Source organism: Rattus norvegicus, chromosome X (genome assembly GCF_036323735.1).
Source record: "Rattus norvegicus strain BN/NHsdMcwi chromosome X, GRCr8, whole genome shotgun sequence".
NCBI classification, from domain to species: domain Eukaryota; kingdom Metazoa; phylum Chordata; class Mammalia; order Rodentia; family Muridae; genus Rattus; species Rattus norvegicus.
Genome location: NC_086039.1, coordinates 24,451,357 through 24,471,681, shown reverse-complemented (window position 1 = coordinate 24,471,681; position 20,325 = coordinate 24,451,357). Strand labels below are relative to the sequence as shown.

The 20,325-nt window shown below is 42.1% G+C and overlaps 1 protein-coding gene and 2 non-coding genes across 46 annotated transcripts in view; all 3 read right to left on the bottom strand.

Annotated features, from left to right (window-relative positions):
* The window catches only part of Huwe1 (HECT, UBA and WWE domain containing E3 ubiquitin protein ligase 1), a 130,091-nt gene that overhangs the window by 9,117 nt on the left and 100,649 nt on the right, over nucleotides 1–20,325 (bottom strand). For 39 of the 44 annotated variants that reach the window (XM_063280233.1, XM_063280199.1, XM_063280222.1 and 36 more), the window contains 24 exons: nucleotides 19,786–19,958; nucleotides 19,306–19,454; nucleotides 18,519–18,594; nucleotides 17,580–17,678; nucleotides 16,859–16,992; nucleotides 16,499–16,667; nucleotides 14,984–15,212; nucleotides 14,368–14,546; nucleotides 14,009–14,098; nucleotides 13,700–13,854; nucleotides 11,725–11,770; nucleotides 9,861–10,148; nucleotides 8,351–8,606; nucleotides 7,999–8,129; nucleotides 7,127–7,341; nucleotides 6,756–7,044; nucleotides 6,514–6,616; nucleotides 5,204–5,750; nucleotides 3,936–4,542; nucleotides 2,877–2,995; nucleotides 2,620–2,776; nucleotides 1,790–1,922; nucleotides 1,338–1,540; nucleotides 534–661 (listed from right to left, as the gene is read on the bottom strand). In XM_063280233.1, the coding sequence (XP_063136303.1) occupies nucleotides 534–661; nucleotides 1,338–1,540; nucleotides 1,790–1,922; nucleotides 2,620–2,776; nucleotides 2,877–2,995; nucleotides 3,936–4,542; nucleotides 5,204–5,750; nucleotides 6,514–6,616; nucleotides 6,756–7,044; nucleotides 7,127–7,341; nucleotides 7,999–8,129; nucleotides 8,351–8,606; nucleotides 9,861–10,148; nucleotides 11,725–11,770; nucleotides 13,700–13,854; nucleotides 14,009–14,098; nucleotides 14,368–14,546; nucleotides 14,984–15,212; nucleotides 16,499–16,667; nucleotides 16,859–16,992; nucleotides 17,580–17,678; nucleotides 18,519–18,594; nucleotides 19,306–19,454; nucleotides 19,786–19,958 (4,675 nt within the window). The remainder of the gene's footprint in view (nucleotides 1–533; nucleotides 662–1,337; nucleotides 1,541–1,789; nucleotides 1,923–2,619; nucleotides 2,777–2,876; nucleotides 2,996–3,935; nucleotides 4,543–5,203; nucleotides 5,751–6,513; nucleotides 6,617–6,755; nucleotides 7,045–7,126; nucleotides 7,342–7,998; nucleotides 8,130–8,350; nucleotides 8,607–9,860; nucleotides 10,149–11,724; nucleotides 11,771–13,699; nucleotides 13,855–14,008; nucleotides 14,099–14,367; nucleotides 14,547–14,983; nucleotides 15,213–16,498; nucleotides 16,668–16,858; nucleotides 16,993–17,579; nucleotides 17,679–18,518; nucleotides 18,595–19,305; nucleotides 19,455–19,785; nucleotides 19,959–20,325) is intronic. The other 5 variants (XM_063280225.1, XM_063280226.1, XM_063280227.1 and 2 more) reach the window with 3 other exon arrangements.
* Nucleotides 10,927–11,034, bottom strand: Mir98 (microRNA 98). Its single transcript, NR_031855.1, has one exon. It is a non-coding gene; the product is annotated as a microRNA 98 (primary transcript).
* Mirlet7f2 (microRNA let-7f-2) lies at nucleotides 11,555–11,637 on the bottom strand. Its single transcript, NR_031807.1, has one exon. It is a non-coding gene; the product is annotated as a microRNA let-7f-2 (primary transcript).

The following is a 20,325-nucleotide window of genomic DNA, read 5'->3' as shown; positions in this document are numbered from 1 at the left end:
GCCCAGTGTGACCAGCAATATACTATATTTATTAAGAGAGGGTTTCTCTGGTCCTGGAACGCACTATGTAGACCAAGCTGGCCTTGGCAGATCCACCTGCCTCTGTCCTGAGTATTGAGATTAAAGGCCAGGGTAGATAATAGTGACCATAGATAATATATACCAAGCTCAGGGGACTTTCAAGGGTAGCACTTAAAAGCTGTCTTTGCATTAATTTCATGACACTAATTTTTTTTAACCCTACATCCCCTTCAGAACCCAGGCACTGAGCATAAGACAATTTGCACAACACTACTAACTGGATAGCTGGGAATGGGTATGATGGCCAAGCTTTAAATTCAACCAGGTATCAATACAAACCAGTAAATGAAGAGTAAGAGAAACACCAACAGAAAGTAACCTTGCTGTCTAGAGGCATTCATTTAGCAAACAATGCAAAAGCATACAAGGTATGAGCAATGAACTCCCACTGATGACATGGTGCAGGAAGGAGGGTAGAGAAATGAATGAGGGGCCACAGGCATCATGCTAACCGTTGCTGCTTGTTGCTGTCTCCGCGCCCTTTGACCCTCACGTACCATTTGTATAATGGCATCAGCCTCAGCCTCCAGCTGCCGAACAGCTGCCTGGATGCTGCTAGCTGAGCCTAAACCGGAGGAACCTAGAAATGGGAAAAAGGAAGCCACGATATAAAACGTAGAAAGTGGGAATGCTCAAAATCCTTTCTTCTTCATGGATGCCATAAGGCATCTTGTTGAATATGAGTTTTAGTTCAGGCAGTTTTGTATCCTCATAATCAAGTTCCAAGGTAGAGGTAGAGAGGAGCAGGGGAAATGATGCCAGACAAATGGATGGTGGCATGTAGAGTGTTCTATGGGACAGAAGCCACTGTCTGAGAACATGGCAAATATTTTAGTTAAGAGAATTCAAGGAGGCAGAAAGCAAACACTCATAAGTCTTTCTCAGAGAAATGTTGGTCTCCCCATTTCTTTGCCAGATTTCAATCATCCCTCAATTATAACTTGATCTACTCAATCTGAGATAGATAACTTGAATGGGTTATTCAGTACAGCAATCAACATTTGATACTTTAAAACGGCGGCGGCGGCAGCGGGTGTGTGTGTGTGTGTGTGTGTGTGTGTGTGTGTGTGTGTGTGTGTTCTTTTTGTGGAAGCAGCGGGTGTGTGTGTGTGTGTGTGTGTGTGTGTGTGTGTGTGTGTGTGTTTTCTTTTTGTGGAAAGGTCAAATAGAAACAAACAGGACATTTTAGCCCAGCACTCCCAGGGACTCTGGATCCATCCCCCCACCATCCTCAATTAGACACTCTACTTTCATACCTAGCCTGCCTGTCTGCTTGGCTTTTTTGTTAGCTCGTCGTGTGTCATCCCGCAGCTGGATGATGACCTGTAGTACCCTCAAGAAGAACTTCTGGGTGGATGTCTTGGATGTCAACATGGACATAGAAGGCAGTTGGAGCTCCCGGCCACCCAAGGGTCGCTTCTGAGATGCCACAATTACCACATTCTCAGCCATGTCAAACCTGTATAGTGTAGAGGTGGCTTAGGTATATTGACATCAAGGTATAAATACTCAGAATAAGGAGAGCTTCTGGTATTAACTAGAGAAAATAACCTTATAAAGATAGCACTAGTCATTGGAGAATTTTTTCAAAAACACCAGGTCAAGTATGTCATTGAACAAATAGAAAAACCACCTACAGATATGAAAACGAACAGAAAAACTAGCAAAGGTCACTTTTCAAATGTCCCAAATTCTAGCCCACACCCACCTGCTCTGCATTTTGCCTTTCAGTTTGGTGGTCTGTGGCTGCTCCTCAGGTAGGCCATCAGGCGAGAGGGTCTCACATTGGGCTCGCCGCTGCTGTTCCAGATTGTATTCCCGTAGTTCAGCGAGTAGGGTACCTGGGTAGGCAGGAGTCAATTGTTCAGAGATTTCCTTAAAGCAGAAAGCAGAACCTTACCAGGACATCTTTGCAGGAAATTTAAGTGAAAAGAAAAATTTTCTATTTATTATTTCTTCTGTAGACTAACCACTTGGGGACTACCAATTCATCAGACTGTCTTATTGATCTATACAAAATGCAGTTTTGGTATAGAAAATAAAAAGGACCTTTTCTGGAGACAGATCATTATCTAAGTTCTATGTAGGTCTTTAAACTTACTCAGGTTTTGTGGTATTCTTACCCTTTCTCAAAGGATGCTATGGGACTATGAGATAATCATGTATCACCCAGGAACAATTTTAAAGTGGTAGAACTTTAGCATCCTCAAAACTATACAAAAGAGGGCATTATTCTGAGTATAATTCCTGAACCTGATCATAGTGTAGGTATATTTTTTAAGATGAGAAAAGCTGTCTTTCCAACTTTATCATGGAGCTCTTATAGTCACTTATTAGGGAGGAAAAAAAAGCAGGTTTTCTTGTTCTCATAACAGTAATGAATTGTATTCCCTTACTTCTTCACTAAGCATAGATGACTAGCTATATAACGGTTGCTGGTAATATGAAAACAAGAGCTGTGCTTTAGGAGCATGGTCTAGTGTGAGTGTGTGTGTGTTGCTTATAAGAAAACAGAATATAATGCTTTAACATTATTACCGATCTGTTTACAAAGGGTATAACCCAAATGACGGGCTCCATTCAGTAGCAGCTTAAGAACAGTGTCTCGCGTCCCAGAGTCCCCTCGAGAGAGCTGCAGTAACACATTGGCTGCATCTTCCAACCCTTCTTCAGAACAAGAGTGGGATGTCAACACCTAGGTAAAATATAGGGGAGGTAATTAAGTCCTAACCTGAGAACTGAAATGCCTACCTCTTTCCTTCAACTTCAGAAGGTATAAAAGAGCTTAGACTTACCTCCACAGAGAGCTGTAGCTGGTTTTCAGTGAGGCCAGAGGATACCATTTTGAAGTCTACACTACTGCTGCCTCCTTCACCAACCTTTGCTGGAGATTTGTTGCCTTTAGTAGTGGAAGCTTCGAGGAAACAGAACATATTAAAGCTCGGTGATGGCATAAGCCTGGAAGTGCTGCACTGTATAGGCCTTCAAAATGGCAAAGCAGAGAAAATGACAACCTATCTGTCAAGGCCAAATCTGTGTGCTGGGAATTGAACTTAGGATATTATACATACCATGGAAGCACTCTACCACTGAGCTAAATTCTTAACTATGCCTTGTAAGGTGACCAAAAATCCTAAGTATTTCTCTAAATCATTCCCCCATCATACATAGTCCACAACTTATTCTTTAAAACTTACTCTGCAGACAATTTTTAAAAGATTTATTTTTTTATATAAGTACACTGTAGCTGTCTTCAGACACACCAGAAAAGGGCATCAGATCCCATTACAGATGGTTGTGAGGCACCATGTAGTCGCTGGGATTTGAACTCAGGACCTCTGGAAGGGCAGTCAGTGCTCTTCACCACTGAGCCATCTCTCCAGCCCTTGCAGACAATTCTTAACTCATCTCCTACCTGGCTTATTTTCTCTACTTCCTGAGATGACCTGTTACTTTAAATCACACTTTATTCATTCAGTCTATTATTGTATAGTCTAGAAATCTTTGATGAATAGGACTTAATTCCACCCCCTTTGGTGGAGCCAGAGGTTTGGCTTTATACAAACGTGTATACATGCATACACCATACACGCAGACTGTGGTGGTATGGGGAGAAGGGTTAAGAATGAACATCCTGGGTTGGGGATTTAGCTCAGTGGTAGAGTACTTGCCTAGCAAGCACAAGGCCCTGGGTTCGGTCCCCAGCTCCGAAAAAAAGAAAAGAAAAAAAAAAAAAAAAAAGAATGAACATCCTGCCCTCACAATAATCATTTAGGGAAAACTATCTGGATATGAAGTGGGAGCAAGGTGGGAGCCATGGCATAACCCCCATAGCTTTGACTTGTAACACTTACTTGAAACAGTAGTGGTAGCAGTTGTGGGGGTAGTCACTGTGGTAGAAGCAGCTACAGTAATGGTGGAAATAGCTGTAGCAGCAACCAGAGCGGGAGCAGAAGTGACAGGGGTAGTTGCAGCAGGAGGTGTGGGCGTGGGAGCAGTGGCAGTAGTGGTGGTGGTGGTAGTAGATGTATTTGAGGTGGCAGCAGTGGAGGAACCACTGTTGCTGGAGTTAGTTTGCACTTCTGATACTTTGTTTTCTGGGAGAGCAATTGAGATGAGAGAGAGGAGTCTTAGGAGTTTCTCAGTTAAGAGAGAACTCCGGCGGATGACTGGATGTGACAACATGTTCATGAGCTGCCCCAGTGGAGAGGCTTCAAGGCTGTGTAGGGACGTTTCCCCTTCACCACCAGCGCTCACTGGTACTGACTTCACGGAGTTCTTGCCTTTTCGGCTAACATTCATGTTATCCAGTTTTACCAATAAGTCCCAGAAGTCTGTACAGATGCCACTGCTGGAGGACTGTGAGGAGCAAGGGCTGCAGGCCTGCTTACTGCCCCGTTCCCGATCACTCTCACAGTTTGTTTCTTTGGTCCGCTGCTGTGTAAAGTGGCTGGGAAATACCTGCAGGGAAAAGAAGAATAGGCTCTATCTAAATGGCCTCTGTAAAGGATAAGCCTGACAGGAAAAGACAATTGCTTCTCAGACTCTTCCTTTTCTTTAACAGCTCTGGACAGATGGATTATATGACTTTTATCCAGTAGATGGTGAAGCAGCCTAGAGAAAGAAAGACTTTGAAGCAGCACATCAATTACCAATCTTTTCTAAATCTTTTGTCTCTCTGCACTTAGGAAACAAGGAGAACAACACAGCCTGGCAAAGTTGTTGGTATTAAATGAGGTAATGCATTTTGCTTGGTGCCTAGTACAGGTAGATCCCCAATACTGTGTAGCACTGTTTATTATTAAAAAAATACCGAATTTGTCACTTTCTAGTCAAACCACAAAGTCATTAAGTGTTCTGAATCTCAGCTTCTTTATCTGTAAAATAAGAATCATACAGAGTGCAAACAGTTGTTTTAATGACTGAGGTAGTACATTAAAAATTATAAAGAACAAAGATAAAACTCCACGAAGTGATTTATTGGACAATTTCTCAGAAACAGCAAATTGCACAATATAAAATAAAAAACAAAGAGATTCGTTAGCCCTTTACTGTCCAGATCTCACCCAAGGTGTTGATGCCCAGAAAGCCCTGGGGTCAAGGATTCCTTCAAGCTCCTCACCTTGGCCAACTGAATGAGTGTATCCAAAACATGTCTGCAGACAACAGGAGCAGCCTGGGGGTGGATGTGGACAGTGGAACCACTGCTTGCATGCTTCTCTGTATGTTTACGCCCTCCAGAACGCTGAATCTGGAATATGTTAGTCCTACAGCCTAAAGCAGCATCCATTGATACTGAGAGCCAGGAGAGCTGATTGGAACTTTTGGACTCCATCTTGTGGAGCAGATCCAGGGGACGGTTTTCATGGCTGCTTGATGCACAGCTCTTGCTTGACTTCTTGCCCCTTTCTTCGCTCGTGGAAAGCTTGGGTGTCTCAATGCACAACTCACTCTCACTGCTGCGCTGCAAAATGGACAGGAGGCTGCGGATGACCCAGTGGCGGGTCTGGGCATGATAGCAGAGATTTCTCAGTACTCGGTGTAGACGGCTAGTATTGAGCTTTGGCTCATCCACAAAAAGTAGGACCAAAAGGCAAGATAGGGCTTCATGGTCTAGAAGGAGTCGTCCTCGGAGGCGGAGGAGTGTGTCCACATTACTGCCAGAAGGCCTGGAAACAGAGCATGGTTTCTGGGTAACACTAGCTAAAGCACTAGGATCAGGTATATGAGAAGAATGAGTGGGATAATGCCAGGGATACTGTAAAAAAAAGACAAAACAATCCACAGCAACAACTCTCTTGTGTATCTAACATATACCAGGTACTTTACAACTTCTTTCCCTGAAGGATGTTGAATATTGAGATTGTGAGCGAGAGGCTCAAACGAATCAGATAATTGGCTTTTAATTACAAGACCACTGAGAAGTGAGCAGAGATTCATATTTTTATCATTTACCAAGTGATGAAAATCTAAGGTCGATGACCCAGTGCTTGCTTTTGCCTTCTCTAGATTAAGGGGCTGTCATTCTTTTCTAAGGACTGATCTCTTCCATAATTGTTCTAGAATGTTAAATCTACTGTGCTTCATTATTCAGTAAGTATCTCTTCCCTACTGCTGTTAGCTTATCTGTTGCAGTCCTAAGGCCAAGTAGGCTCCCACTTTCTATTTTGTTAACCCATAACTAGTGTCCACTGCTAGCCTGCCTTTTTGAGTCTGGTCTTTCAGCTAAGCCCAGTCAAAGCTATGGTACTCTGAAAATAAGGGAATTTAGAAGGGTTTTGCTTGTCTACTCATTTCAAGGAAAACAGCCCAGAATGGTCATCCAGGCTGCCAGAAAATCTTTTAGTTTTTCTACTTATAAAATTAAGGGACCCGGAAGATAGTATGGTAGGGTTTTTTTTTTTTTAAAGAAAAAAAAAAAGACAAGGGTACCTATTATGGCTGCTGCTACCCCCCATCTGGAAGGTTCCACCCCTCTGTACAGCAAGGCGAGTATACTGGACCCCACGGTTGCCACTCAGGCGACTGGTAAAAGCTACAAGAAAAGAGAAAGGAAACTGAATTTGGTGAGAAGAAACTGGGTTCAAGCAACACAGCAGGTAGTAAAAAGAGGTTAATTAAAGTAAAACAAGGCCAAGATATTGCAGAGCCCTCCCATTTGCGTCCCTCTGTACCTGGGCTTCGGAGAATGGCAGAGAGTGCAGAAGTACTGCTGTGTCCAAAGAGACGCTCATGCATGAGCTGTCGCTGCCGGGCTTCTTGTTCTCGCCTTAGAGCTTGAGCCTCAGCTGCAATGTCAGGTGGCATCACAGCTAACACACTGTCTTCCATGTCCTCTAGGACACTCCGGCGCAGATCTGAGGGTAGAGTCTGAATGAAGGTCACAGGGTCCATGGGGGTGTCTGAGCTGGCATTCTGAGCCAGTTCCCGTCGCTGCTGTTCAGCTCTCTGCTGTGCTAGCACCTATAAAAAGAAATCAATCAATCAATCAAAATATAGCTATTTTCAAGCTAAGTCTGTTCTCACCATATTCCTGCTCACATACTTCCTCTTGAATTGCTGGAGGTAGAGCAGCCAGGAACTCAGGGCTCACTTCAGTCACACCAGGGTTCCCCACTACTGCAGGAGTTGAGCTATTTGTGGAGGGAGCAGTTCGCGTTGGTGGACGTATGCCCAGCTGATTCTGAAGGACTTCCCGACGGATATCATCAGGGAGAGCAGCCAGAAAGGAGGGATCCACACCTTCAGGAAGACTGATACCTAGAGATAGAAAGAAATAGTTCGACAGTTCAATTAAGTTCAAATAGTGTACGCTGTTACTCAACCTTTATAAAGACTCTTTCATGTCGATGTGTATGCCTACCATTATGTAGTGTCCTACTACAGAGACCTAGAAACAACTGACCAATGACTGAAAACTCCATTAACTCTGAGCTAAGGTAATCCATTCTTTTAAAAGTTGCTTATTTCAGTCATTAATTTCCATTGGTTCAGCAATGGAAAACTGACTAACAGTGTCAGTGAGGGTTATAGATATTAAAGGTCCTATTCTATAAAGGTAGGAAATGGTACAGATGAAGAATGTGAGCGAGCTAAGGCTAACCTGACTTCTAAGTCTGAACTCATTTTATTTTATTTTATTTTATTTTATTTTTTTGGTTCTTTTTTTCGGAGCTGGGGACCGAACCCAGGGCCTTGCGCTTCCTAGGCAAGCGCTCTACCACTGAGCTAAATCCCCAGCCCCGGAACTCATTTTATTATGCAACATCTGCATCCTCTTATTGCTACTCTATCTTCAAGACTCCCACCCCCACCCCCAGCTTACACACATACATGGAGGAAAGTATTTGGAGGGTATGTCCAAGCAAAGAATTTTTGGAAACAGAAACCCTATCATTATGGCACACATGGACTTACCAGCCAGGGGATCTTCTTCTTCACTGCTTGTTGAAGGTAGTGGCTCTTCTAAAATTCCACGAGAGTCTGCCCCAGAGATAGCCACGGCAGAATCTCTGGTGGAAGAACTCTCAGAGGATGCAGGTGGGGAGCTAAGGGAAAGAAATCAGTCTCAGGGTGTTCTTTATACAATTTTCCCATAAAAAAGCAAACAAAAAAGAAACCAAGTAACAAAAACATTCCTAATACCCATTTCTCAAATAAGACACATTAATCATAGTGTAAAAAGCATGCTCAACAGTGAACAAGTTAGAGTTTGGCTTGAAATAACCTCTAAAGCATTACTATAGTCTCTTGGCTGTATAGTACTTACCTGTCCTCAGGTGGCTGGGTGGATTCTCTTGACACATCAGGTCTGCCTTGCACATCTGCCCCAACTGATGGGGCATCTCCAGGAGTGGAGCTACCTGCTGTGGGCTGCTCAGAACTGCCAGCTGCTGGAGTATCACCCACAGCCTCTTCTAATGTACAGGAAGCCAGGCTGCTAGTGTCCATGGGAGAACCTTCCAGTTGACTGCTGACAGCTGTTAATGCATCTGAATCTTCAGCTCTCTCTGGGGAAAGAGAGGCTAGAAGGAAGTAAGAGTGAGAAATTAGATGGCTGCTTTGAATCCAGACTAAATAACAGTCAAGGTCATTGGTAGGGTTGTTTCCTTTTGCAGGAGTTAGTAGACTTTTCACTTGTCTACATCACCACTTGATTATCTATAGCCCACTCTTCCATCTCAATTGCCTTTTACATTTCTTCTTAAGACTTTTCTATCTATTACATGTTTGTTCTACACATGTCTGTGAAACAATGTCCCTAGATATCTGAGGTAAAGATTTTGTTACTGTCAGTTTTCCTGCAGGTACCATGCCAGTCAGTGGTTCCAGTTATCTAAATAGACAAGGCTCTTGTGATGGTTGTTGATCATTAATTTGACCAAATCTACTATTACCCAAGACATGGAGACATGGGCCCCTGAAAACATCTTTTAGGAATTACCACTGTGGGTGGTAGCACTCCCAGGGACACTAGGCTGTTCAACTGGAGAAGGGGCACAGAGAATCATGCATATATTCATTGTTTTATGCATAATGATATGTGACCAGCTCCCTCAAGTTTCTGCTCTGACTCTCCCTACTATGACAGAATATAAACTGGAACTGAGAGTCAAAATAAACCCTTGTTCCCTTAAAATAACTTATCAGATTATTTTTACCACAACATTAGGAAAAGAAACTGACAGTTCTTCACAAAAACAAATAAACTGGCATCTTAAGAAAAAAAAAATCTCAGGGGTTGGGGATTTTGCTCAGTGGTAGAGTGCTTGCCTAGCAAGCGCAAGGCCCTGGGTTCGGTCCCCGGCTCCAAAAACAAAACAAAACAAAAAAATCTCTCCAGGCTATAGTATAGAAATTATGGTATAGTGAACTCAATTTAATTTGCTTTGTTAAATATATTTTGTTGAGAAGAATTCTGATGCACCATTTTAAATAAGTGAGAAGTATGTGAATGATAGAAAAACTGAATGACATAAAAAAATTTCAGTTTAAGAAGGCACCACCAACTTTGAAAACTTATTTTCAAAGAAGTTAAATAACAAACCTGATGATAGTTCAGAAACGAGTATTGCCCAGATGAATGGCTAGTACTATCATTAAGCTATGCAACAATAATTAACAGAGGACACAAAGAAGAAATCTCAGCTTCAACCAAGAAAGCTGAAGTGTAAACCTAGGATTCTGAGATCCTAATTCTAAGTGAGAAAGCAGAGAAAAGTTACAAAGATAGCAATTCTTTCCTTTTTATACACCTTTAAAGCTGACGTATTACTCACTTATGGTGGGAGCTGGAGACAATTCCATTTGAGTTGTTTCTGCTTCTCCACTTGGTCTTGTGGGACCCAACTCCTCCAACTCTATAGGCATCAATAGCTGTGTAGAGTTTCCCACTTCTTCAGCAGGCGACTGCAGTTCCTGAGAAATCTCTCCTAAGGATGGTGGGGGTGGAAGTGTTGGCTGCTGCTGGGAGGGTTGTAGGGTACCAAGTGTCTCCTTGGACTCAGATGTAGGTGCATCCGTTGAAGAGGGGGTTGTTGGATAGCTGTCAGGCATAGGAGTCCCATCTTTATTGGAAAGAATGATATTCAAGGTTAAGGGGAACTTAGCGAATGACCATGGGAAGAATCCAATTAGTATATGCAGTCTGGTATGGACACATTCAAATAAAAGACATGAAAATCTTTCTCAAATCAATCTGTTACCAGAAACAGCTCTTGGTTGGCCTATCATAATGATGAAGGCTAAATAACAATACTATTTGTGTCTCAAGACCAGAGATTTGACTCTTGATGATCTAAAAAATGCAATCCTTTCTATGTTCCAGGTAGAAGAGTACCACATAGATAGGGCAAGGCTACCCAGAAAAATCTAATAAAAGTTTACAGAGCTTTACATTTCCTCATCTACTTGGAACAAGAAACAGTCAGAATTCTACATTGCTGCTGTTGTTTACAGATAGGGTCTCATGCAGCCCAGGCTGTCCTCAAACTCTTTTGTTTTTCTTGCTTCTGCCTATTAAGTTTTAGAATTGCAAGAATTTAGAAACAACAATTCTATTCAAAATTCCTAAAGTTCAGTTTCCATTCATATTCTTCATATTCATATTCTACTACAAATAAATGAAGTTATCATAGAATCAAAGAGTAGAAGAATGCCCAGTTTATACTCAATGGTAAAATTATTGGTTAATATTTTCTAATATATGGAACAAGCCATTTAACAGTACTTATCTCACTCTATCATCTGTTCCCTTCCACTTCCCTTTATTATATTCCTGTTTAGTCAATAAACATTTACAGCTTTTCTCTAATGGAGTCAACATTGCCAAGACTTAATGTGAGTATGCCACACACCAGGGAAAGTAGTAAGTTGTATAGTTATCTTCTTATTGGGGCCTAAAATCCCTACCCCACAACAATACAACTTACTACCTCACCCCAGCATGTGCAGATGTCTCTAGTAAGGATAGCAGGCAAAATGCCAGTTTACCTGGTAGCATATCCCACAAAGCTATGATCCCCCAAACTCCATTTTTTAAGACATGTTTTTAAGACTTTTAGATTCCATAGACCACTAAGATTTTAGACTAAGAATGAAAAGGACTAAAGTAGGCATTACTTTTGGTTTTGTAAGGAAAAAAACCCCAGTAACTTAGTAACAATATTTTGTTATCCAAGGTCTAGAAAAATATAACTTCTAAACATAAAAGTCCTTTGAATGGGATAAATCTAGCTCTGAAACACAAACTAGACTTCCCTTTGTTAATTTTCATTCAGGACTGGCAACTGAGAACCACTGCTATCAGGTGTTCTAAGGAAGTGTCATACCAAAGGATGTACCTCAAAGATGTAAAGCCTAGTTTGTGGGGGAAAAGAACAAGATACATGACCTGTGTACATGTCAGACAGAAAAACATGGCACAACCATAACAGGAACCTGAATAGGGCTAGCTGGATGGGAAGTGTACCACCGTGGGAAAGACAGTAGACTGTATAGTTATCTCCAAGATGGGGTATGACCCTAAAACTATACAATCTACTACCTCATCCCACAGAGCACCAGTGTCCGTCTTCAGCCCATGCGGCCAGCTATTTGGAAAGAATCCACTGATTAATTAACAAGAATGGAAGGGAGGGTTACCTGAGACATTCTGTTCAGTGGAGTCATTTGTCTTAGATACAGTACACTGCAAAGAGAAGAGAGACTATTGGGAGATGTTACAAGCACACAAGAAAGGTCAAATATGAGAGTCATTATCCCTTACCTAGACTACCCAGGAATTCAAGGACATGTGGGCATTTCAGAATAACAAAATATTATCTAATTTCTTTATACATACTATACAAATGTTCAACAACAGCTTTGGAGAGGACTTGGGGATATAGCCCAGCAGGAGAGCTCAAGTTTACCATGTGTGATGTCTTATTTTTTATCTCCAGCAATACACTAGAAAGAATGCACTAGGCTACATAAAGACAAATGTATGGGAGTGAGCAGGAACAATGAAAGAATAAAAAAGAACACATCAGAAATTAGCACAATTAGTCAAGAAACTCTTAGCTCCATCTATTTCCCTTCTTCGGATTTATTATTTTTTTCCACTCTAGCTTTGTTTTGGGGCATTGATTTGGATCAAATCTTGCACATGGCTAGTGAAGTATTCTACCACTGAGCTTATAATCCAATGTCCATTTTAGCTCTTTTAGTCATAAACAATGTTACTGCTTTTAAGGCAAAGTTTTATATAAAGATATTTGTTAGAAAAAGTCTGTACTTATAAATACCTCAATGTATTTGCACTAATTTTAGTTAGCATGTTAGGAATCAAACCTGGACCTTGGACAGACTGGGAGATTGCCCTATCACTAAGATATACCCTCAATATCAATGCCCCCCCCCATTTCTTTTCATGTGTAGGAGTATGTGGCTGTATTTAAGTATATGAGCTCAGTTTATGTTGAGCAAGCACATTATCACTAAGCCAATTCCAGTAATTTTTAGTATTTTACTTTGCCTTATTGTTTTATAGTAAGAGTTCTGTGAACGGAGCCTGGTGTTTGTTGGAGGCTTTTTTTTTTTTTTTTGGTGGTTAGGTTGAGATAAAGATGGTGTTGGATCACATGGAATTGGAGTTAGTTTTAACTCCAATTTAACTGAGTGGGAACCAAATTGAGGTTATCCCCAGATCCTCATATCTTTATTTTTAATTTACCTGAAAAGGAGTCAGAGCCATCAAGGATACCACAAGAAAACCTACAGAATCAATTAACCTGGTCCACAGGGACTAACTGAAGACTAACCTATAAACTAGAGAGATGGACCTAGGTCCCTACACATTTGTTAATAGATATACAGCTTGGTCTTCATGTGGGACTCCTAACAGCAGAAGCAGGGGCTATTCCTTACTCTGTTGCTTGCCTTTGGACTCTTTCCCCTAACTGGGCTGCCTTATTTAGCCTCAATAGAAGATGCATCTAGTCCTATTGCAATTTGATATACCAATGTGGGTTGATATCCATTGGTGGCCTCCCATTCTGAGGAGAAAGGGATAAGGGGAGGAGGGGATTAGGGGAGAGAATGTCAGAGGGAGGGACTGGGAGGAGAGGACAGAGTTGGAAGCTTTGATTTGGTATGTAAATTAAAGAAAAAAATTACCTAATATCTTAATTGCTGAGTGGTATATACTATAGCCTTCTGCTCCATTCTTTGTGTGTTTCTATTAGCTTTTATGCATATACATTAGTTGTATGGTAATAGATTTCAGGGTGGGAAATTTTCTGGAAGTCCACTGTGAAATGGGAGAACCAAGAACGTGGGCTGAGTGAGGGTCTACCTTTAGGCCTTAGAGAGATAGAGACTACAAAGTAGGAATATTGTGTAACGAACCATTTTGGTTCGTTCACATTTCCCCAGTAGGATAATGGAGAAATAATTTAGTTCTGGGTTTGATTTTTTTCTTTTTGCCTAAAAACCAGATGAATAGTCAATCTGAAAATGAACAATCTTCCCTGTCAAATGTAATATTCTAAAATTTAGTAGTGGTTTATAGTACTATGAGCATGGCAAAACCATAATGAATATAAAATGATTTATCTCTTAGGTCCTTTGGAGTCACCTGTGCGCTCTGATCTCTGTTCTCCTTGTCTTCTTTGCCTTTGTCTATTATTTTTGTTTCTTCCTCAGCCAGTTGTTTCCTGCGTTTCTCCCTTCTCTCTTCTAGCTCCTCATCTCTCAAGAATTCCAGGTGATTGACAATGGGCACTTTAACCACTACAAGAAAAAGGTAAAGATCAGAGGCTGATTTGGAGAGGTTGAGGAGAAGTAGAGAGGCAAGCTAACAGCCGGAGAATCAAAAACAACACTCTGAATACTCATTTTAGCATGGAAAGGTCCATTCTACACTGATATTCAAGTTGCCACAGACCTGAAACACAGTCATGCATACTCTCGGCATCAAGAACTTTGCATTCCTCTGTCCATCGTGTCAGAGCTGTTGGGATGCTAGACAGGGTTCCTATAGGAGAACAAAATAAAGTGACATTCTTGACTTTATGAAGTGTTGATTGACCTAAAAATTGCAGTACTTCCCTAAAAGGACCCATCATCTGTCCCAAGTTTTGCTGTATTACAGGTACCCAGAGGCAATAAAGAGTTGTTGCCCTTCCTTGGCTAAGACACCAAGTGGTTTTGGTGCCTATAAAATGCAGGAAAGATACTATTTTTCTCCTTAGGATTAAACAAGAACCAAAGATCTCTATCCTCCCTCTTACTGCATAAACTTGCCTGCTTGGCTAGTGGCTGTACTCTGGTCATGAAAAAAGTCATCCAGCAGCTCGTCATCAGACCTGGCGATGATATGGACGTCATCATTGCCAACTAGAAGGCGGGCCCGGCCTCGGCTTTGTAAGGGAAGGCTGCTGCTTAGCTGAAGAATGTCAGCAGCAGCAGAGGGACCAAGCAACCTGTAGGGTAATGGTAAGGTACCACTTTCATTTTTAAGTCCACAGAAACCTGTTATCATGAGATAGAGCATGTAGATCTATTAAACTTACAGGATTATGGATAAGACTTTATCATACTGCATCTAAACCTTTATTACCATTCTTATTAGCCTGTCAGTTTGATAACTGAGCTTAAACTGTGCATTATTCTATGGTTCCTTGAACACCTAAGTACCACTAGGGAAGTTTTTATATGTTACGTATAATGCCTGTGCTGTATATCTTTAAGCCACTTACATTAATTCATTTTAAAATTGTTTCACTTACTATGGGTCAGACACCTTATTTGTGAGAGACTGTTTATCCTTATGGTCAAGATAATGTTCAGGTTCAGTTAAAATTCTTAAGAGCTCCATTGAATCCAACTTCTCATTGATTCTGCTTCAACACAAACTCACCTCTGGAGTATAAGAGGAGGGTTAGGCTGGCGATTCCCAGGGTAGTGAACATGAATGGTATGTCCTGTATTGGCTGTGAGCTGTCTTAGGGTCCTTTGACTGCGACCGATGCCCTGGGTAAGACGAGTTGTAGAAGAGCCACTGCCCAGTGTCAGAGAACTGTGATCTGCATGGCGTACCATCAATGGGTGGGTAGTAGGGATATTTCCTGGGGATGGGGGAATGTCTGCTGCAAGGAAAATATGCAAAAGGGGTCAGTGCCCAAAATAAATTTCTTTCATTGCTGTTCATGTGTACAACCATGTCTCCTGGGTCTTACTTACTCACATGAAATGTGATCTTTCTTCTTTTTCCCTCATTCCCACACCTAATCCAGGCTTTGATACAACCATAGGTTATGCCACCACCTCGTTGTAATCCTACCTTTTCCCAACCCATTTTCAACACAACCACAGTGATGCCTCTAGGCACTTCAGATGCTGGCCCCTTGGTCTAGAAGACTCTGCTTCCCTTTTGCACCTGTTCTTTTGTCCTCATCCCAAGATGTCACTTCTAAAGTCTAACAGGTCAGGTTAGATATATCTTTACTCTGTGCATTAACGTACTACAACGTGGTTCTTTCTTATTTATAATTCCTTACAGACCATAAGTTCCTATAGAGGGTGAAAACTCCTGTTTTTCTTTACCACCTTATCCCAGTACCAAGGACCGGTAGGCACATGTCAGATACTCATTTTGTTGAATGGACAAAGGCTCAAATATAAAGAAGGTTGACGAAAACCGCAAAAATTCTAAGAGTATCATAGAAGGTATCTTGAAATTATCTACTGCTCATTTTTGTTTTTCTCTTCATGCTTTTCATTTACAGGTGACAAACTGAGGCTCAGAGGTAAAAGATTATGGCCAAGACAACAGACCAAAACTGTTAAGTGTTTTCAGCTATATTATGCTTGTGATTTGAGGTAAGACCTGTCCCATGAAGACAGCTTGATGCTAAGAACTCGTCGCTATAAGGGAACGTTGATGTTGATAGGAAAGGAGTGGAGAGATTCATTCTCTCTCCCGATCAGTTGCATCCATGATGAACAGTGAATATATAAAATCCACTCCCTAATGCCAGGCTCAGCGATGTCCATCCAAACCCTTGAGATCCAGCGTTACATATTAAGGATTATTGATTTCCCTGTCACTGCAGTGTGCATTCAGGTGCCTCATGTAGTCAGACTTGGTCTCATTTTTTTTCCTCAATCAAGCAAAACATCAAGTTGTCCAGGCTCTAAGAGCTCCCTGTTTACTGAGGTGGAGATAGTAAGAGCAGCCTCCTCCGATTCCTTCTTGCAAGGATATGTATGCTATCCAGACAGATGGATTCAGACATCCCTTGACCCAGGATGTCAAGACAGTAAAAGTGGTGTCCTCTATCAGATTGATAGCTGCTTTAATTTTGCTTGGCTTACCCTAGAGAAGGGTATAAGAATCAATAGGTAAAAACCCAGCTGAGCCCCTGTATCTTACTAGCACTGGAGAACATGTTGTCAAACTCAATGATGAGATCATCCTCCCGGTCAAAGCGCTCAAATCGGACCAAGGGAGAAGCGTTCATATCAGGGTAATCCTCATCCAATTCCATCTCAGAACCATCATCGTCATCATCTTCATCTCCTTCTTCACCTTCATCATCCTCCTTAAGGGAAAATACGAGATGGAGAATTGCTGGAGGTAAGTGTTTTCTGAAGCCTGGTGTCATGGCCACATGAGCACATGAGGGAGGGAGGCGACGAAGCTAGCTAGCAACCCAGATTGTCCGTTTTTCTGTAGTTCTGTGCTCCCATGGCAGAGGTCATCTGAACCAACCCAAACACAGTCCCCCCTCACCTGATCATCTTCCTCATCTTCCTCCTCCTCCTCCTCTTCATCCTGACTATCATCCTCATCCTCGTTACTGCCACTGCTGTCCTCTTCCTGAGTGTGCTCCTCCTCATCCTCAGGGTCCAGGATATTCATGGAATCTAAAACAAAGGGAGCACATTGGAGGACTATACTGAGTAGCTAGAAAACAGGCCACTGTGCAGGCCGGCAGACTGAGCGGGAAGGCGATGGGGTATCTGACTCTAAGAGAGGAAGAATCAGATCTAGGGTGATGTACAGACTTAGTGAGCCAGCCCAGATTTCCTGAGAGTGCCAATCAATGCATCGACACGCTGAGCAGGGTTGCTGAAATGTGGAAGCTGGCTCCAGGGTGCTGCTTGAGGAGCCACGATGTAGGGCTTGGCCAAGTCTGTCGGTGCCCCCTTGCCTTTCCAGTCCTATTTTGCTACTGACTGCATCCTGTTGATAAGAGGGAATCTGGAGCGATGATAGCAGGTGGGTGAGAAGAAAGCGAACCAAGTAAGAAGTGACAAACTTTGGGCAAGCAGTAGTAAACCGTTATTTGAAAAACTGGCTGAGGATAAAGTGGATGGTGTATGTCAGCGCATGCAGACAGATGCTTCCTTATTCTGCACATTTGGGCAGCTGCCTCCAGGAAAACCCTAGTGTAGTGTCTGTCAGACGTGCAGGGCAAGAAGGGAGGCCTTTCTGGCCTCGGCACTCTCACCTTCTCGGTTGGCCTGCAAGGTGGAAGCTTGGCTGAGGTTGGAAGGAGCTTCATCCATCAGCACGTCCTCTTGTGATTCATCCTCTCCACTTCTGCTCACTGAAGGTTACAGAGCAGAGCCTTCACTGAACAACAGAGGACTTCCCTTTCCAGACTGGGTGCGTCTAAGTAGCTATGTACACCTAATAGATATCCACGTTTGGCTTTTTCCTCCTTTTTCTTTTTCCGATGAGGGAGAATACCTCGATTCTCTGCTGTCAACTATCTAGATGAGCTTGGCCAGTCACTTTACCTGTCTGAGTCTCAGTTTCCTCATCTGTAAAATGGAACGATCACATCTGTCTTGCCAATCCCACTAATTGTGCAATCACAGAGTACGATGGATGTGAAAAAGCTTTGTATCTTTTAAGAATACATGCCTACTTCCATTTATCCTTTGGTTTTCTTGACCATTAAAATAAAAACATAAACACCTTCACAGTGAGGTGGCAGCTGGTTACCTTTGTCATTTTCCATTTGAAACTTAAAAGGGGCCATCCTTAAGGAATGACCACTCTTTTTTTTTTTTTTTACATTATTGAGACACAAAGGCAAAAAGCCCCTGGACTTCATTGAAGAACTGAAAGAAAAGCATTTTCTCATCCTACAGCCTCTTCTAGGCCTCCAAGAATAAACAAACAGTCTTTTGATGTGCCTGATGTGATCATCTATACTGATGGTCACCCCCCCACCACCCGACACACACTTCAGACCTGTCACAGGCCTGTAGACAGCTTGTTAATTTCATTTCTGTTAAAATCATCAACATCACGACAAGCAGCAATCTAGGCTGGCTATGAGCCCTTAGGCAGAGCTGAGCAAGCAGATGATGAGAAGAAGGGTCCTCCCAAGAGAGACTGAGACAAAGGAAGAGGCTTAACTCAGTTCTGGGGCTCTCACCTATAATTGTACTGTTCCCAGATCCGCCATCCCTCTCAAGCAACTCATCTATCAGGTCCTCCAGTTCATTCTCAACCTGGAGAGAAATAGAACATACATATGGATGCACAGAAGTCTATCATTGTGCTAGAACTGAATCCCTTTTAAAAAAGCCAGCAAGGGAGCATATGTTTCTATAATGTGATAGGATGTTACATACAAACCAAACCACACACTTGGTGCTATTATCACAGAGACCACATGCTTCCAATAAATCCACACTGTCTTTCAAATGGGTCCATCCTGGTTAACTGACTCCAGGTTAGTCTTTAAGACCGTCCAGGAATACATGCAGATCACTGCAGAGCCAGCAGTTAAAGTTCATAGGCACAATTTCTTATCCACTGCTACCAAATCTATCATGCTTTTAAAAAAATTGTTAGAAAACTGGTATTTTAAATAACCCAGTGAGATCTAGTGGTATGGCATATGATGGTGCTAAGTAGCTTTCAATAATGATCAGACAGACCCAAGTAAATTAAAGACACTGTACCCAAAGGCCTCAGGTCAGTTTTTTACTTTAACATTTCATCTATGTCTGATTGGAATTTGTACTATTTCACAGTTCTGCCCCCAGCCCCACTTTAACTAAAACAATTCAAACAATTTGTTGAGCATCTACTAAGCACATCTGTGTGCCTCTGAAGGCCGCTTTGAGGCAAGATCTAAAGTACTCACCCACCCACAACACTTGGGGTTTGGTTCAGTGCCACAACAGAAGAAATGTTGAAATGATCTGCCTCCCTACCTGCATCTCTTGTGAACTGAGCACCTCAGGCTGCCCAGCAATCACCACTGAGTCGGTTTCAGCCTCCCCATCCATGATATCCCCATCTGCCACCTCTGTCTGAGTGACATCATGATCCTCCTCCTGTACTTCTGCCTCCCCAGGCTCGCCTGAAACAACCAACCAGCATAATAATCAAAGTGTGTTTATATGCTGGGCATCATGAGGCAAGCATGAACACAATGATTCATCTTTATTTAGGCAAGTTTACGAACTCTCAAGAGTATAAATGAATATGTGACGAAGGAAAAGACTTGGCTACGGGTGAGGATAGCCAAACAAAGTGAAGGAATTCCTTGTGGGGCAGATTTCCACACCATTATGACAGATATCTGCAAGGCTAGCAAGTTCCCAGGGAAACAATAAGCTAGAACAGTTTAATTCCAGAAGCAACAACACCCACCCACCCAGTTCTCCAGACAATTCCTTGTGATTCCCTACCTGGATCTTGCTGATGGCTACTTGAGTCCTGAGAAGCTCCTTGGGCATCCTGCTCAGACTTGCTCTTGCTAGAAGCACTCTTGCTGCCAAAAAGGCTACTGGGTTGGTTTACAATCCGGGAAAGTGTTTCCAAGGGTTTTAGGGCAGCATTGACTGTGTTGGCCATATTGGGACTGAGATACAGAGAAAGATACAGAAACTAAGGATAGAAATACTATATGCTGATCTGCTTAGTATACCTAAGGTTCTTATGGTGTAAACCAAGAGAGAAAAGGCACAAAATCTAGAACTTTCCACTTTCCACTTGGGGATTCAAATACTATTTGATTTTAATACTTTCAAAGAATATAGCCCAATAAAGCAAAAGTTAAATCAATGTCATTATTTCAAGAAGCTATGATAAGCAATGAGAAATCTTTGAGTTTAGAAGCCAGATTTCTAGATGACCACATATGAATAGTAAACCACTTATTAGACTATCAAGGAAAAACAGAACCATTCAACCAATTAACCAAACAAAACCATCTCCAAACCCCTTTT